Here is a 19499-nt window from a genome sequence, read left to right on the forward strand (position 1 = left end):
TATGAATTTAGGATTGCTGCCTGGATCTATGCCGATAAATAAAGGAAGAAACAACAACGTGAAATATGCAAAAGGTTAAACGTGTAAAATTCCTGCCTGCGGTGTTACAAGATCCCCAAGTCCAGGCAAGTCTTTCCAACTAGAAAATGTGTCTGTGACGCTTGAAAAACACCTCTGTGCTACAAATGGCCATGATTTCTATTCACGCAAGGCCGAGTTAAAATCAAAACACCTCACTGAGGATGCTGCTCACCTGTGTTTGTGTATGATGGCGTTGAACAGCTTGCCATCCCTCCAGCTGCCGGTGAAGTTGTCGCAGCGCAGGCCCTGGTATCCCTCCACCATCCTCTGAGACCACAGCAGCAGCTTCTCTTTGGCCGTCATGTCGTCCGACTGACCGTTCACCTGAATATCTGAGATCTGTAGGGCAAGACGGGCAAACAGTCAGTCATACGAACTACAGAGATCTCCTTTCATATCAGTTAGACTTGTGTTACTGTGCTCACAGCTCGTCTGTGGCTTTTCTAGACAACTTTCTCCCATTCAGTTCTTGCACAAAGGTGGTATTAGCTAGTACACTACCATTTTTTTCCTGTTCTTGTTTCCTTTAAAGAAAGCGGCAGAGATGCAACACTATATAATAGGAATTTTAAAAGGTGATATTTATTAAGAGGTCTTCTTTTCCTGGAAGACCTGGAGGTGGTGGCTGATGACATTTACTCTAATGTCTCTGCTTAGACTTCTTTGCTTACAACCCGAACACGGAGAAAGCGGCAGAAAATGGATGGATGGGATGATTATTATTTTTCAACTTGTCTTGAGTTTCACATTTAAAGATTAACTGAGACTGAAATGCTAATTGGAGGGCAGAGTAAAACTTTCCCTGCTCATTTCTTCCAGATTTGAGATGAGTCACATTTTAAACCTCAAATGTTACACGGCACTTTTGCTCGGAGAGCTCCTGACATCCATTAAGCTCGCTTTTTGGAGGATGCTTTTTAATTACACGAGCAGAAAACAGTAATTTTAGAGCGAAATTGTTTATGAGCAACTGAGTTGATGATCTTCTAAAGTTACAGTGTTGTTGTGCCAAACAAAACTTTACAATAAATGTCTCAGTAGCTGTAAACGAAAGTTGGACCGTGCAGCAGAAACACCACAGGAAACGTCTTTTTTTAAGAGCTGCGAGGCTAAGCTATGAGTCACACGAGCATGCTACCAACGTTTCCCACAGCAAAATGGTTGATCTTCATAAAAGAAGAGAAAGGACAGAATAGACCACATTTTAGAGTTTCAGCTTTTGAACTCCTGGACATGAATTTTACTGCTCACATTTTAAAGCTGTTTGACGGAGTGTGACCATTAGCATGAATCCATCACCCAGAAGTTTCCCAGTGTGGTACAAATGGTGCTTTTGAATGTTTTTGGTATTTGTTTGCCTGGTTCACGTACCAGATGGGCGGAGGTCTCACCTAAACTACGCACATGCTGTAACAATTAAAGGAAATCTTTTGGAAAACTCTTTTTGCCTCTTTTCTCAATGCAGAAAAAACAACCTGCTGCACGATTTAACAAAACATCAGCAAGTTTTTGTTGTCTCTGTATTAGAACCTTCTGACTTTTAACAACAATAAGACCCAGAAAACATTCAAGAGTATGATGAGTCTACTATATTTTAGTTGCTGGTGATGCATTAAGCTTTAAGTGATCAGGTGGAATCATATGTGCAATTCTGATATTTTCAATAGTAAACATGTACATGCCATGGATTTGTCAATCTAATGTTAGTTTTATGGATTCATTTGTCATCATGGAGATGTAGGCTTTTTTAAACGATTTTATTGTAATTGTTGGTAATTATTCTACAACTAGGAATCTTGTTCTGACTATTTTTCAGATGTTTCTGTATTTTTAAATATTTTGACTTATTCTGTACATATTATTTAAAATATTTATGACAATTTGATCAACATCAAATTAAAGTAAAAGTATTACGGAGTCGCCAGTTCATTCATATTCATACATAAAAATGCTTGAAAATCATAATGCCGTTACAACAATTTCAGGATATCATAAAGTAAGCGTTCCTGCAGGACCTCGCTTGGTCGTTTTAGTCGCTAGAATCATTTGGTTGTTTTAGGGTTAAGTGACTTCCATCGCTCTAAAATTTCATGGTGTGTAAGTGGAACGAGCGCAGCTTCGCCACCACAATCCGTTTCCAGTGTTTTGGGGAAGGCTGATGAGTCACAGCAGAAGTAATAATTTTACTTACATTTTTTTGACAGGAAAGGGTGGAGAATGGAAAAAGAAGGCATTTCTTCCTTATGTTATTTTTCCTTGACGAGGGAAGCCCCTGTGCTACATCGTGGGCACAAAATGACTCAGACAGCGGGTGGAAACCGGACCTCCACCCTCGCTGCCTCTCGTTTTAAAACGTTCCTCTTTCTCTGTCACGAAGCCGGACCATTATTTTTTTTATTAATAGACAAATCACCTGTGTGCATTAGTCAGCTGTGAGCTGCACCTGGGGAGCTCAGAGGAAATTCACCATTGTTTTTAATAACAGCATGTGCTGAAAAAAATTCTGGATTTGTTTTGATGAAATAATGTCTGCTAGATGACTTTTTTGCTTTACTGCTTTACAGCAAAGAGAATATTCAACCTTTTATGCACTGATTAGCAGTGAGTGACCATTTCTGTTTTCCCCACTGCAAAGCTTCTGAGGAAGGCCTGAGCTTCCACGTCTCCTGCCAGCTTTCCCATGGGAATCACTGAGTCATACTGAGGGACACAGAGACTGATCCCACATGCACATCTCAACATCACAGTCATTACAGCATCAAAGAAAGTACTCCCACTCTTTTCTCCCAGATGAGGAAGACATCTGCCTGCCGACTGATTCTTCCAATGTGGCGTGTGTTGCTATAGGCAGTATAAGCAATTTTATACTGTTTATGTTATGAAATAGGAAGTTAAAACTTTATATTTAGTTTGGTGGAAACCTATATAGCTATAAAAATGCATCTGAAATTCACAGGCATGTGACAATCCATCTTCTGCCAAACGTCTAATAACAGAAAACAGAAGCAAAATAATTACAATGAAGTATAAAACGCATGTTACTCATCCAGTGGAATAATCAGATCTATTAAGTGTGCAGTTTAAAAGTAAAACACATCATAGCTGAGGAGATACGACTCAGCTGTCCCATCAGGCATCAGTCAGTTCATGCTGAATACATGCTGAGAACTCGGAGTTTGAGCAGAGCCAGGGCACTTACAAAATCCTGACTGTAAAGCTACAGAACAGTGAAACACCATCAATACAAACAATCAGCTTCTTTATAACAGCTAAGCCAGGAAACTCGACCCAACTGTATTTATGCACAAATGCAAGAGTACAGATAAGGTTTGTCTGCTGCTTTGCTTTGCTACTCGTGCTAAAAAAATCGAGAAAGTTTTGAACTAAAGTGTTCGAGTGCTGTTACAGAGACAAGCCATATTAAAATAGCCTTAGATAACAGGAAGGCTTCTTTGTGCAGTTCATCACTAAAATAGGAGAAGCTAATAGTAAGTGTGGTCTCTAATCCCATTGTTGGTTATTAGCCAAATTAATTATAGGTAGCTAGCATAGACATGCTAACAGCTAATCAGTTGCTGGTCACTGTCGACAGTCGTGCTGATAATGATAAATCATTAATACCTTTCCAAAGAACAGTTAAGTGCAATTATTCATGAATTTGAGTGAAAACATCATTGCTAATAATTATCATTAAGTCCTTTAACCACTGCATTTATGGTATCATGGCAACCTCAGCATGAAGTAGCATGTTTGTTCAGACCTGCTGTGGAATGAGTCAGAGCTGTGGTTTGTAAATAAAGTTTTAATAAGGAACAAAAAAAAACTTAATTTTGGGATAATAATTACCTTTACCCATTTATCTAATTTATGTTTTTTAATTAGATTTGGCCTGTGATTCTATAGGTGTCTCTTGTGTTCCATATACAGTAAAAACTGCAGTTCTCTCTACATTCATTGAGTAAAGGTTGGTTTGTTAACGTGAGATTGCCCAGAAGCATTATCATAGTGACTGCCAATTGCTTCTAGATTAGCTTTACTGCCATACAGTAATTTACAGCAAAATGACTTATGAGTGTCCTACATTACCTGGAAGTGAAGGATGATGGTCCATATCAAGCCAAGGGTCAGCTTGGGGTTTCCATCTGCAATGTCATCATTCCTGATGTTGACCAGTTTGACCTGAAAGGGTGTGGATACAAATATTTTTACTGTGCTGAATACTAAGTAAAATAAAACATAATATGAAACTGTTATTTTTCTTAACTACCTGTCTGTGTTTGAGAAAGTCCAGGGCGATCTGGACATTCTGCAGCTTGTGGAAGCGCATACGGCCTTTCTCCCGAGGCTGTAAGAGACCAGATGAGACCAAACATGAAGTGAAGGGAGCACTTTAGGTCAGCAAACAGCAAAGCCCCATGACTGAGGAACAGGTGTTTCAGGCTCCAGTAACACAAAGATCCATTCTCTACTGTACATATTTTCACAGTCATGGACTCGAAAACTTAAATTTAAAAGAAAGCAAATTTGAAGTGTGATTCAAATTCTGCGTGTTTGTGATCAAAGCGTTCAGAGCTGACCCTACAAGACCCTGAAGTGCATCAGAGATCCAGCCAAGATGTCTGCAGGTGAAAGCATGATAATGAATGATAAACATTCTCAGTGATTCTCCCAATCATCAGTCACAACTCTTCTTTTTTTTCCAAGACCTTTCAAACACTGCTCCCAGGATAATGGATTATTACACTTTGCCCCGAGTCAACTGATGACTGATAAATGTTGCTTTTCTGTTTTTAGCTGCAGTGCAATCCAATCAAGCAGATTCCATAAGGTTCAAGAACTCTTAAGCCTTAGAAATTATAGGAGTGGCGATCCTGACATGCACTCGTGCTCCAAGTTCTAAGCTGCAGAATTAGGTTGTAGTGACTTTGATTTCACTACAGTGTAAGAAACCACCATTTGAAACTGATAATAAAATAAACAGTTATTAAAAGGACAAGGACAATCAACTACAAATAAGTATTATAACAGAAGATAGAAATTCATACTCTCTATCCTGGAAATCTCCCAAGTCAATCAACCTTTATATAACAGGAATGTCTAGCAATGTTTTCAAAATCAATCCTCATTGCACAAGCACATGCTATGACTGCTGCTGGTATATTCAGCCATTTTCCATTGATATAATTGTCTTTGGATCTGAGACCAGACATGACATGAAAAGTCTAAACATACTGACACACTGAGGTCTTTGGGGAAACTGCTGATGCACAAATACGAGCAGTCATAATGTGGTTTCCATGGTGAAGTGATCTAAAAGTGGCATCCATCCTGGAAGTGATCCAGAGGTGCACCAGGAGAAGATCTTGAAGGTGAGACTTGACAAATTAAATCAGGCATGTTTCTTAATTTTTATGGGTGGAGTCTTTGCACTTTTTATGATACAGCCCTTTAACGAGGTAAGGACATAAAGCTACATTAAGAACAAAAACAGTATATTTTTCTAGTTTATTCTTTTCTATTCTTAAAGAAAGCTAACTTTAATGTTTACTTACGAAAACGCTAAAATAATTACTACAAATATTCTGAATAAAGCCACCAATTTAACCACATGTTTCCTATCATGGCTCCTGAACCTGCCAACTCACTGACAAAATGAAAGAGGACAATGTTGACACAGAAAGGGACAATACACAGGGAGTGTGACCATCATCATGCACGACCCAGCAGCCACCTGGGGTGGTGACACATGCTACGCCCGCGGAGGCGGCCAGCCACAGTCCAGGCGCCACTCACCAACCGCACGTTCCTCACAACGTCACGTTCCCTCGGCTACCACAGCAAGAGCATCGCAAGAGAGGAAGGCAGAGGCAAAGGGGGAAAGGTCAGGGCAAAGGTCAGCAAACAGGAATTAGACAAAGGAAAAACCAGGGATCAAACAAGTCAGTGCAGAGAGGTTAAACGATGGAAGCAAAGAATGAAATTAGTGTTTTAAGGTTACATCACCAGAAGGTGTGTTCCCAAAAAGACTAGTGCTAAGCTAAGTAAAGTAAAAGAGTGTGCACAGCCTCAGCATGTACTGAAATGTCCAAAAATCTCTAAAGAATTAAAGTCAACACATGCAGAAGTGGAAAGAAGAAATCCAGAGTAATATCTGCCTTATAAACATTTAAAGCAGTTGAATTAACAATGAGTAGACTGGACAGTAGAACAAAGATTACAGCAAATACGCTGAGTAGGGCAGTAGAGCTGGGATGATAAGAAATGCCTAGACAAGACAAGGGGGTTACAGAAGAAGCACAAATTCTAATATCGGAAGTGAAATACCACCAAAAGCTTACCAGAGTCTCTCCAGAGAGCACCTCCAACAGGGAGATGAGGTTGTGTCCATCTCTGAGGTCCTCGTACAGGTCAGTGATGTGTCGCTGGGCCTGGAAAGAAAGGAAAGAAACCAGTTTTATCAGTATTGATGCATACAGGGACATTATTTTTTCATTCAGACTCCCATGATGTCAGCACCAGTGCTGAATCACTGCACACGACACAAACAGTTGCTGAGAGTTCCTCACAGTTGACAACGGAAAACAAAATGTAACTTTATAACTCACAAATCTCATCTACAAACAAATTAAGATAAAAAGAAAAACGTGAACACACAACAGTGGGGGGACTGCTTTTACCCTCTGCCTTCTGCAGAAGCAATTTGCTCTGGCTTTTTAAGGATTTCACCCCTTTTATTACCTGCCACAGTAATAAAAGGGGTGCTCCTTACTATTATTTGTAGTTACACTTTTGAGCTGTTGTAGCCAAAGAACATGCAGACACATGCTGCACTGCAGAAAATGCTCCAAAAGTAGACAGAAAAGAGCTGAAGTCAGCGAGGGGAAGGATCAGAGGTTAGCAGTAAAAGAGGGTGGATGAAAGGGAGAGAGGGCAAGGGAGGGTAAAAATGTCAACACAAACATGCAGGGAGGAACAAATGTGTGTGTGTCCACGCAGCTCTCTGCTCACAGACAGCACCTACCTCTGCCTTCCAGTGCTGGTGGGAAAGAACAGGAGGACAGGGTGAAGGATGGAAAGAAGAAACAGTTTGATGTGAGAAGATGTAAAACATAAAAGGACAGTGGGAACAGCGAGACAGATGGTGTGATTTGATGGATAAACAAGGACAGTCAGCTGCTTTCCGTTTCAAATTCTTTAATTTGATTCCTTCTATCCCTCAAACTAAAGAAACATGTGCATGTCGCTGTATTAATTTTATTATATGTACTTTAGTTCTCTATAGGGCTGCCACAAACGATTATTTTGATAGTCGACTAGTCACCGATTATTTATGCGATTAGTCGACTAATCAGATCATCATCCACTGGACGTAAAACTACAGCTTATTGCACCAGCAGCATCTGCTCTTATATAACTATCATTAGCTTACAGCTTTAAGCTTTTAAGGTGCTAACTAAAAATAAAGACAAGATGATAGTTTATTCAATTTTAATGAAATTTGCAGATTGTTTCGGTAAAGTTTAATAAACTCCTTGCTATCTAAAATATAACAGGACACCGGAGTATATTCTCCAGCATCTCACACTTCTGATAATCAGCTGTCTGCTTGACGTTTATTCAGCTGTGTAAAAACTATAACTTTAATCTCAGCCAAACCGATTTACTCAGGAACAAATAAAATACTAAAAAAAAGCCAAACAATAACATTTTTAATTTATCTAAGTGACTCATATATATTTAACCTGAGTCGCGAAAGACGGCGGTGGGTTTGAAAACAATTTGTTCTCACGGCGCTAGTGACCTAGCCCCCGGCTAGCTATCGAGCTAGTGGGTAACAGACGTCTCCGAAAACGTCGGAGCGCTTTTGAAAATATGTGGTGTCCTGATAAACTGAGCAGATATTTGAGGTTTACACAGCTACATTCTCGCCTGAAAATATGTTAAACGTTTATTTTGTGACCCAGAAAGAATAATAAGAGTAATATTAAAACTAACTAGCTACCGCCATTGTTGGAAACTAAGCTGGGCCGCGCTATGAATTCTGGGACACAGCTGCTTCTTCTTCTTCGGGGTTTAACGGCAGCTGGCATCCTTGTACATGCTGTGCTGCCATCTTCTGTTTCAGTCCGTTATTACACTCTTAAATCCTGCTATTATTCCTGCGTCTTTTGCGATCTTACAAAGCTTCAAACGACACGTCGACTATTAAATCAGTCGTCGACGATTTTGATAGTCGACGTAATCGTGACTAGTCGACAAATCGTGGCAGCCCTAGTTCTCTATGATCTGCACTGGTTTCAGTGGGATTGACCCAGCTAAAAAGGATTTATAAAACACAGAACAGCATCTGTTTTTCATTCCTCACAATCTGAAGTGAAGTGTAAAACAAGCTACAGTAGATAGCATTTATCAGACAGCTGACCGTGAGACTTACAGGCCTCATAGTTTAATCTCATGACTCTGTTGTGACCATGAGTCCAAAGTGACTTGAGGGCCAGACTGCCTGAAGTCTTTTGGACCCAAATCAGAAGGATTACCCGAGAAATAAACAGTGACTATGGACAAAGCCTGGGAGTCATCTCGGACGGAGCCCGGTATCACAGGATACACATGGACGACAGCAGACATTCTTTAACACGTTTCACTTCCCGTGTTAAAACAAGGATTCATCAACATGAAAGTATTGTAGAGACGCAACAAGGTCCAGCTGACACCGCCCAGATAGGACTGTTTTTTTTTCTTTCCCTAATTGATGGTTCAATTTTAAATTAAATATTAAAAATAACTTGTTTAATATAACCTGATCAAAAGCAACTTTCTTCTGTTAGGCTGCTCTTTGCAAACAGAAGGTGTGAGCCTCAGGTGGGCGGGGCCTCAGGCACACGGATGATCATATAAGGATAGGAGCTCTTATTAACATCAAAAGGAGCCAAGAGCAGAAAAATGCTTAAAGCTGAGTGTTTACAGCAGTCTTGGGTCTGAGCTTTTGACTCACGCTGACTTCATTATTTAAATCTTTGGCCACGTTTATACTTCAGCTATTTAAAAAATAATTATGAGACAGAACCAATCTGCTTATAGAAATATAACACCTGCTAATACTAGAAACCTGAGATTCCAACATACAAAGTTAGCGTTTTATTTCTTTATTATTTTCCTGTTGTCATAGCAACATGACAAGTTTTTTTGTTTTTTTAAAGGATTCTTTTAAGAAATTCCTGCCTTCTCCACTTATGAGTAACACAGTGACTCATAAAATGACTCAAATGTAAACATTTCCTGTCTTATGTCATAGATGTGAAAATTCAATTTGGACTTTCCTTAGGTTTTGGATGGTCGCTCGGAATAAACTAACGAACTAAAGGCACCCATGAAATCATTTCATTACAAGTAATCATTACGTTTTAAGGCAGCAAAAATACATTTTAAATTATTCTTATTTCTAATTACTACATAAAAATTACGAACCAGTAGCTCATTAGTTCAAAATGTTCTTACATTTTACTGAGACAGACTCCCTCCACATTTTAAAAAAACTTTCATTTTGGAGTTTGTGGTTAAGGATGGATCAGGTGACCCTGAGCCATCCCTTATTGATGCTGCTCTAGGCTTAGGCTGCAAGTGGACTTCCCATGATGCAGTGAGCATTTCTGTCAAGGTTTTTATCTACCACTGCTGCCTCGCATTAGACTGTGTCTTCTCTCACTTTCAGTGTGTGTTTTTTCGTATCTTTCTAAGCTCTCCTTTTTCTTTTCCGTCACAGCAGATGGCTGCACCTCCCAGAACCTGGCTCTGCACTGTTCTTTCCTTCCCACATCACTTAGTGCTGCTCATAGGGGCCTTCTCTAGGTTTTCTCCATTACTTTCCAGCATAACACGCCTAGAGACGTTGTTGTGATTTGGCTAAATCTAAATTGAAGTGAACTGAAACTCAGGGCTCCTATATCTTGCTAATCACTTGATTATCCTCTGAATTACACAGAGAACCACAAGTTCCCAGAACTGAAAATATCTATTAGATATTAAATCACTCATTTTGTCAGACCATCGGTGCAAAACTAAGATATGTTAAATTTATGTTGACTGTAAAATTTATGGGCAGCAAATCAGATTTAAGAAGCTGAAACCAGTTATTATCTTGGTGTTATGCTTAATAAATCAGTTTAATTATTGCTATTATGAAAGCTGTTTTAGTCGGGATAATCTGCTAAGTGATAGCTACCAAAAATATTTCTTACTGTAACAGGACTTTGCTCCTCACCTAGTTAGAAGCATTTCCTTTTAAGGGTAAGGGTCAGAACATTTGTTGAGTGTTGTTTCAGACGTATTTAACACTGATCGCCTCACACTGAATCAAATACTAATTCAACGTGGAGTCCTGGAGTTTCCTGTCCCCCTGCACAGTCCTGATGAGCCGCCCCGACCATCTGGATTCCAGATGCGTAACCTGACCGAGCCCAGGCAACGATGCCGCTCTTCCCGAGCGCCAAGCTAAAGTGAGGCCAGGTGCGTGTGACTCACCCCCTCACATGCATACAGTTAACGGAAAGAGCGCGGTTGCTATTGTATCTGTTGTTCACCTTTTCCAAAGCTTTTAAAAGGAGGTGTGGAGAATCTAAATCTGATTTAGTTTCAGATTCTCTTCCAGTTTTATCTTCAGGTAATGTTTCCCAGCAGTGAGATCAGATAGCGCCGCATCTCCTAAGAAAACGTTTTTGTGTAATTTAAGTTATTAAAACCAGATGGGATATGAAAGAAAGTCCAGCTTTTTGGTGTTATTTGAGGACAGCAGGAGACCTTTTTACCTACCATGGAGAATTACAGTTGAGTTATAAACTCCACATGACGTAAACTTAACATTTTAATAGGTTTTTGGAGATTTTTAATCTATCTGCAGTGAAATGTATGTATTTTCATGGGTGAGGGTTGTTTGAAGCAGAACTTACCTTCACAAGGTGCTTGTTGACCCATTTTGTGAAGGTCTTTTTCTGAACTCTGTCCCGTTCATCTGTGGAAACACAGCAAATATACACTCTGTTTAATTTATGGTGTTAATTTAAGGGATTTTGCATTTTTAACAACTATCACTAATCATGTATTACAAACTCAGTGGTCCAGACTTACGGAAACAAACCATAAGCACAATTATTAAAAACCCCCAAAAAGAAATCTTGTATTTGGCTTTTCCAAAACAAACTACTTTACGACTGTCTAACCTGCCAGCAGACAGGAGGAGTCATTCTTTTTTGCATGCTAGCTTAATGGCAGATAATCACTTTAAATATCATACTCATCAAAGGCTAGTTTCCTTGAATAACTCACAGACACGGGAACTACATCCATATCAAGCTTGAGAAGTCTGAAACAATGATTCCCAAACTTTTTGGGCTGTGACTTTTGCACAGAAGTACATGCATTGCCCACCATCTACATACAGCCATCTAACCCAGCGGTCCCCAACCCCCGGGCCACGGACCGGTACCGGTCAGTGAGTCGTTTGGTACCGGGCCGCGAGTCTTGAGGCTCAGGGGTGAAATTCATGGTTTTCAGAGGTTTTATTGTTAACTCGGTAGTTGTGCGTCTTATTTTGAAAGAAATATTTACGCATTATCATAGTGACCAGAGAGCATGTTACTCTCAATGTTGTTGCCACTTTTCAGGAGGACGTTGCTAATAAAGTTACACAATTACACAGTGAATTCGCGTTTATTATTATGTTTACAAAACACCACAGTTTTTGTCTTGGTCGTATGATTTTATTTTGTTGTATTTATCCGCGACACCTTAAAGGCCGGTCTGTGGCACAAAAAAGGTTGGGGACCGCTGATCTAACCCATAGGCCTGGATACATGATGGCCGAAACTAAATATAATTTGTGTTTATTGAGCCTAAACCGCCTTTATGGCCCTGCTTCAGATTAAAACCTCCAGCAAAACTCTTTCAAATCTTTTTTATCTGTTTTTTCATCCCAGAGTCACAAACAGTGTGAGACATATTTGTTTTGCCCAGGGACAGAACAAAAAGTCACATGTGACTTTGACTCAGACACGGACATCTGATGCCCAATAGGGACAGCACATTACAGAAGACTTACTGCAGCAAAACAAAGAATTCCCTGCTTATCAGGGGAACACTGAATAGATTATCTCTGTCATCATCTGGAGCAGCACCTCAGCTGGAACATGTTTCAGCCTGCAATGCTGTAGTCGTTTCATAATCAGATTATTCCCAACAAGCCTATCATATACTAGTAGGTATCAAACATATAATATGCAATGCTTTTCCTAAATTTTGCCATCTAAGCAGCCACTTGAAGAGATAACCATCAAACGTACACTTCACCTCTTCGGTGCAGTGCTTCAGTTGGCGATGAGGGTGCTTGTCAAATACAGAGCAGTTCACCAAAACAAATGTTTAATGTTCAAATGTTTTTTTCCTCATCAGTGACATGCTGTAAAGAAGTTGATAGTATTATCTGCTCTGTGATCAAAGCTAACAGAAGTGATCAGATGAAGAGGGAACCAAAGAAGAGGACATCCCGTGGCACCAACGCCCAAATCACGGTGGCTTTATGTCCATGACTCACAGGCACACTCACGCACGAGGCGGTCTCAACAGAGAAGTGAAATAAACCTCAAAAGCAGACAGATGAGTTCTGCTTTTTCACTGGTTTTGATTTCGGGCTTTTCATATATGGCTTTGCAAACACGTTGGACACGTGTTACGAAACATAAAAGATGCGTTTCTGCACAAATGAAATGTAGCAGCTCGGGATACTTCTGTTTCTCAGGTCGGCTGAAAGGAGCACTAAAAATTCCTAAAATAACCAGGCTGAATACATCACACTGAAACACAAGATCTACTGATCTCTCTGACTAATAATGCGTTTTCTTGGCTGAGTTTTGTAGCCTGAGGCTGCAGATTTAGCCCAGATTTATATGTTCACCTTGTGACAAAAAAAGGTGCAAGATATTAGATCACCTGAAAAACAGTGTGCATGGATGAGTCACATTGCCAAATCCTGCAACTGGGATGTTGAATGTTATTACACGGACTTGTTGCAATGCTCAAAATAGGGTGCTTTCTTTCTTCTAAAGAATTTCAGTGGCTCTGTCACTTCAAACGTCTTTTTAACAGGCTACATTTTATCTGTGCTGCAAAACCTCAAATTAGGATTTCACATTAAAGCAAAACAGATTTCTTCTGTCTGACAGGAACGTTCACCAGTAAAAATAAAAAAGGAAAAGATGTGACACAAAAAGGGGTGTGGCCCATCTGTTAAAAGAGAGGCTCCGGACTTGACTCTTTGCAAATTCAGACATCCAGACACAACTTTTGGACTTTTACGTAATACACGAAACAACAAAGCCAAGCCAAGAGCTAATATACAGACTGAACCATTTTCAAACCAAAGAATGCAACTGCAGAAAAACACAAAGCTCAAAAATGCAGCACTGCTGGAATAAACTCTACCTTTTCTGTGGTCCATGGCCCTGAGCACCCCCTGGTAGTAGGACTCCTCTACGAACACCCCATCACTACCCATACTATCAGAGGAGTAGGCTCTGAATCTCTGCTCCATCGCCATGCTGCCAGCTATCAAAACCACACGTTAGCCTCTGCAGGTTCAGAGGCGATGATGTTGTGTACTTCTACTTTTTCTTATTGCCTGAAACACTGCTTCTCACTGAGGGCTCCTGGAGTTAAGTGGGAGTGTTCAAGCCACCGATTCAGTTCCTGAACTTGCTCCCTTTCTTCTCCCTATCTCCATTTGCTGTCTCTGACATTCAACGCCACATTTTTTTTTCACCACCTCTTGCAAAATGCCTGCCTGCAGGCAGCAATGTCAGAGACATTCACCACAGAGAGGTCTGCAGGGAAGATTCTCCTCCTGGTTCAGCCCTGTTATCTACACCCAGACCCCACCCATGAAAAAACCCTCACACAGCACCCACCCAAACCAGAGCTCAGACCTCAATTTACATTATTCTTTGCACTTTTAATTTTATTTTCTGTTTAATTTGAGGATAAAAAAAAAAACAGTTTAGAATCCCACTCATCTTGTAGCTACAGCTAACTATTGCACTAAGATTCATTTTCAAAGATTCATTTTCACAAAGACCCCACAGATCACTAATCCAGAACAGGAGACATTCCCTCATTTAGACTAAGCTGTACAGAAACGGACCACTGAAGCTTGTTAACCCCAACTGAACTCCACTGCTCAAGCTAGCTAGCAGAGTGGCGGGACATACCACAACGCCACAAAGCATCAATGGAAAAACTTGTCCCGAGCACACAGCCGAAGCCAGGAGGCATCAGAAAGAACGTCCTCAGCTATTTCCCCAAACAGTACAATCACAAGAAAACCTCGAGCATGAAAGCTCTTCCATCATCAGGAGATAATTAAGGAATAAAAGGCACCGAGGGAGCCGTCTTCGGGATACAATTCAGCACCAGAAAGAATAATGAGAACAAACTGCAGGACTTCAGTTTTATTTGAAGCATTTGATTTAGACTATTTTCCCTTGGATGGACCTCCAATACCCTGTCGTGCCAGTTCAATACCACAAACCAAAAAAAAAAAAAAAAAAGAGGGTGTGGGATGGAGGGGGTGGACAAGCATCAGACAGTAGAAAATTATCCGAGACACAAAGCAGCTATTGTGGCTCCGCATGGATAGACTGAACAGTGTGTGCACATGACAACAATCATTTGCATCTTCTTCATGCAAATAACTTCTGTCAAACATCCCTGAAAAACTGGGTGCAGAATTTGTTTTTCCATTTGGTTCCAGGTGATCACAAATAGCACCTCCACACTAAAATACCTTCAACACCTTTCACCCTGCAAAACACCAATTTTACGTGCAGTTACCGACATAACACTGTAAAGAAAAGGAATTTTTTTGGATGCCTATAAAGGGAGGTGACTTGTTGGGACCTGAGGCATGAAAGCTTCCTTGACTGCACCTTCAGACTTTAAACAGACCCTGAACGCCAACGGGCTACAAACAAAAGCAAAGACTCTAGGCAGAAACGCTAAAATTAGCTAAACATAATTTGTGCAAAATGGCTTTTGATCGACACACTAAAATCTAAAATCTGTGGATTATAGTTTTCAATTTCAAATGCAAAGAGTATTTGTCTGCAGGCTTAAGAACTGAAAACCGCAAGTAATCACTTCCAGTTTCCAAACTTGCTAAACTGTATTTGTTTTAAGACATGAAAGCACTGGAAGCTAAATTTGTGCTTCTTTGAACAAATCCTGGTGTAATCAAACTCGGCATTGAATTAACTAGATTTATTCATTTAAAGCTCAGTTTGCTAAAATGCTTTAAAGGTGGCAAAGAGATATAAGCGCTTTTTTGCACCTCAATTCTAAGACTGCAAAACAGTTGTCTTATCCAGTATCTAAATGACGCTCTGGTGCACACAGTGCAGCATTGTGTGGATATTCCTCCTTTCCTTGTCCTTGATAACACACAGCGATAATCCTGAGCAGTGAGAGCTGATAGGAGTTTTAAGGTGACAGCTCAGCGTGTTAAGTCTGTAAATTCCTGCTGAGGGCGAGCCGACCCTCCTCACAGACAGGGGGAGCCGCCTCTCTCCTAAAAGAATTTTAAAAATAAAATAAAAAACACACCCCTATTTGTGTTTTTTGCAAGAGACAGCACGCGATGTCAGTCCCACTGAGGACAGGAATGTTAATCAACACCTTGTATCATCTGGTTCGCAGGTCCTGTTAGGGTTCATGATGGTATGAATGCTGGATGACTTGCGAAGAAACTCTGCCAAAGCCCCAGGGCATGGTGGGGCAGATCCAACCCGGAGCTGACAATGACAAGTGCACGAAAACATGCACATGTCAGAGAAGACGACCGGGTAGTGTCTGCTATTATACCTGAACGGTATAATGAATTCCTTTTAAAAAGCAAACACAGCTGGAAAAATAACTTAATAACCCCAAAGGCGACACAGGAATATGTCCTGACCACCACTGCAATTTAGAGCTGCATTTAAACTTGCTCGTATTATGTTTCAGCATCACTTTTGCAATATCAGCATCACTTGCAAGCACTTTGTGCACAAAAACATGCGTAATCAGCCACACATGGTGCTTACAATCTTGTGGTTACGAACAGATGAGAACTGGATAATTGTTGGATTTATGATCTTCATATGTGAAAACTGCTGCTCAGCACAGTTTGTCTCCCCCTTCTGGTCGAAAGGCTACAGCACAAAACATGGGAAGCTGAATATTTAAAGCCATAATCCATTTTAATGTCACAACAACTAGTAGCTCCAATCATCCCTGTGTGCTCCTAAAGAGACCTGAGACTACTGGTAAGAAAGCTCAAGGTCACTTGGGGCCCTGCAGTGTTTACATATGTCAGTGGGCAAATGATTTTTGTGTGTGGGAAAAGTGTGTTGTGTACATGGTTGCCGTGACAACATAGTAAAAACACACAGAAGCTGAGAGTCCATCAGAACACCATTTTGGCCCAGAACATCTGGGGAAACACCCGAGTGCAGGGGGAAAGTGGATTTCTGCTTAGAACTGAAAATGCCAAAGTCCACAAAACACATGACACATTCACAGGGCGTTATCAGAGGGTAAACACAAACACCAAGTACAGTTTCCATTCCTGTAGAATATTCAGGGTGAGCCGGAGAGTGACAAATTAACTGTGTACTGAGTCACTCAGTCGCTTTTATATTCAAACGTCAAGACAAATGATCGAGTCAAGAAGCTGCATACAAGGACATGAAGTAACCTCGTTATCGTAAAATCAACTTTTCTCAGATAACAGACCTCTGCCCAGTGCAGACATTTGAAAAGAGCCAAACGTGAGACATTTAAAGGGCTTAAAAATTAAAGATTTAAGAAGCTGGAAGCTGACAGGGTTTTTAGTTATTTTTACCTAAAAATGCTTAAATAAACGATTTAGTATCCAAAATTAACTTTCTGTTGACGAACTGATTTACAGTTTATCATCTGCTCAGTGGGAAAGTAATTAATTATCAGACTTTCATCACTGATGTTACTAATAAACAACATTCTCCAAGTTTTGAATTCTATATATGTCTAAAATACCATTGATATATTTACTGAATTTGAATAGGGACGCAGATATAAGCAGTGTTGCCTGTACACAGCAGCAAACAGGATGGTATTGACCATGGCACAAGCCAGTGTTTATCTGTTGTGTCACATCGATTTTGTGGTGCCTGAATGAAGACTTTAAAGCTGATTATCTCAGGCTGAGGTTTGTTTTCTAAATGCGGGAAATAAATCACAATAAAAACGAAATAATTAAAAAATAGTTTTAAGCATCTCTAATTTCAATCATCTAGTTCTGGACGTCCACTGTTTTGGCCCTCAGGGCTTGCTGTATCATGGGTGGAGGAACGGAAAAGGTTAACATTACCACCATCAGCACCCCAGCAGCCCCTCCCAAGCAGAGCCTCCTCCTATTACAGTCACTGAGCGATGGATAGAGCGGCGCAGTGATCGGACCTACCTGCGCAACACATTCGGCTGTACAGATGAGACCCCACTTCGCTGCAGTTCATTTCATGGATGTAATTAGTCCGTCGATAAAGAAATCCCCGCTCCAGCCCGCCGTACCAGGACGGCCGGGCAGCCTGCGCCGTATCGTCCACTTCGGCCATCCCGGTTTGTTTGTGCCGCGCGTAAACGCGGAGCGCGCTGGACTTTCTCGAAAACGCCCCCCTCACTCGTGGGTTTCTCGCGTGTGTAGTACCAGCCCTCCAAACTTCGCTCTGTACTCTATGAGAGCCACATGGAGGAGAAAAAACAGGGTCGAGTCAGATTGCAGACTCTTTGTCACAAGCCCAACCCACTCGTTTTGTTTAGCGAGAAGAAGTGGCGAGCTGCCGGCTGCTCCATCCTCCTCCGATCCGTCAGACGACTTGTGCCATTGAGACGCGCCGCGGAGAGACACTGCACACCGCGTCCTTATTTTAACACGCGTGATAACTGTACCTTTCACAAGATTGCATAACATACACCCCCGACAGCCCCATAAATGCAAAGCAGAAACAGGAATGACTTCTGGGAAGGCGCGAAACTTGCAGGCGGTGACAGACGGTTCTGTGCATTGTCTCGCAGTGACTGTTCACAGGAGGGCAGAGCGCACATTACCCCCGGTAATAAATCATCACATTCCCTTCACATCCATAACAGCTGTGCCTCGTAAATATCCCCGACACAGGAGGCTCATTTTCTCTCCGTTTTTGCGCAACTTTAAGAAATACTTCACATAACTGAAAAGGTGCTGGCTCCTCGTTAATCCGCATGTGACAGAATCCAACTGCCATGACCATGAATTAATTTATGAAGAAGTTATATTTCTTTTAATTGGGGGCGGGTTAAGGTACAATCTGGTAACAAAACTTCTGATTAAGCAATAAAATAATACCAGTAGTAACTCACGGGATTAACTAGTGATGTGTCTAAAACAAAGTTTTAAACTGTTTCTTTAGGCACTTTGTTACTAGCAGCCTGAGTGAGTTCCCATTTCTTTACATTAATCTATGGAAAATACCAAAGACAACACGTTGACAGGTGTGAAATAGATGCATCTGGACTTCAATTGATGCAACTATTGTTCAGTGAAGCTCATCAGAAATGTTCTCAGTGAATGGTGGCTGTCAGGAAGCCATTCTTAAGGAAGGTGGGGAAAGGCTGAGATATGTCAAATTATTATTTCTAAATTATTTTTATTATGATTAAATTACTCAAGAACCAGACTGAAAATCAGTGGCAACAGGTCTTGAAGACGTCAGAAGAGCAGTGCAACAGTGTCTGTTGTAAAACTGTAAAACATGGCGGAGGCTCTGACATGGTTAGGTGGTGTTGTGTGGTGTTGGGGATCTTTTCGAAACTGACAGAATTATGAATGCAGAAAAAGAATGAATGCAGTACAATCCGGAAAGCATCTGATTGGCTGTGGCTTCGTTTTTCATTAATAACGATGATGCCAATACGGCAACAGCCTAGATAGAAAAAACAGTCGAGGACAGAGATGAGGATAAGAACCAAGGCCCTCCCTCAGCGCAGACACACGCTGTACTGTATGCTGTGTATGACAGTCAATGAACCCAGCTACTATTGAGGTTTACCACTAATGTGTTTTATGTTAGGCTGGGTATTGTGAAGGGCATGTAGGGACACGCTGGGTGTGCATTGTTTATTGTTTTTGTGTCCTTTAGTAACAGAATGTTTTCTCGTTTTTCAGTTATTGCCCAGCGGGGCGTCCTCCCTCCTCAGTCTGTTATTACCACCACAGTGAAAGGAGACAGGAAAAGTGAGTCACGGCTGAACACCACGAGACCAAATCTGAAACCGATCCTACGCTGTGCTGTCTGTGGCACGCGGTTTAGCAGACACGG

General features: G+C 41.0%; 1 protein-coding gene across 7 annotated transcripts in view; it reads right to left on the bottom strand.

Moving 5' to 3' along the window:
- Positions 1-19499, bottom strand: part of pleca (plectin a) — a 96764-nt gene that overhangs the window by 25733 nt on the left and 51532 nt on the right. For 4 of the 7 annotated variants that reach the window (XM_080863849.1, XM_080863854.1, XM_080863855.1 and 1 more), the window contains exons 2-6: positions 11028-11089; positions 6420-6509; positions 4349-4426; positions 4168-4260; positions 254-420 (exon numbers count right to left, since the gene is read on the bottom strand). In XM_080863849.1, the coding sequence (XP_080719975.1) occupies positions 254-420; positions 4168-4260; positions 4349-4426; positions 6420-6509; positions 11028-11089 (490 nt within the window). Of the gene's footprint in view, positions 1-253; positions 421-4167; positions 4261-4348; positions 4427-6419; positions 6510-11027; positions 11090-13554; positions 13840-17605; positions 18180-19499 lie in introns of those variants that run through there. The other 3 variants (XM_080863853.1, XM_080863851.1, XM_080863850.1) reach the window with 2 other exon arrangements.

Source organism: Rhamphochromis sp. 'chilingali' (assembly GCF_963969265.1).
Source record: "Rhamphochromis sp. 'chilingali' genome assembly, chromosome: 17".
In the NCBI taxonomy this organism is placed as follows: Eukaryota; Metazoa; Chordata; class Actinopteri; order Cichliformes; family Cichlidae; genus Rhamphochromis; species Rhamphochromis sp. 'chilingali'.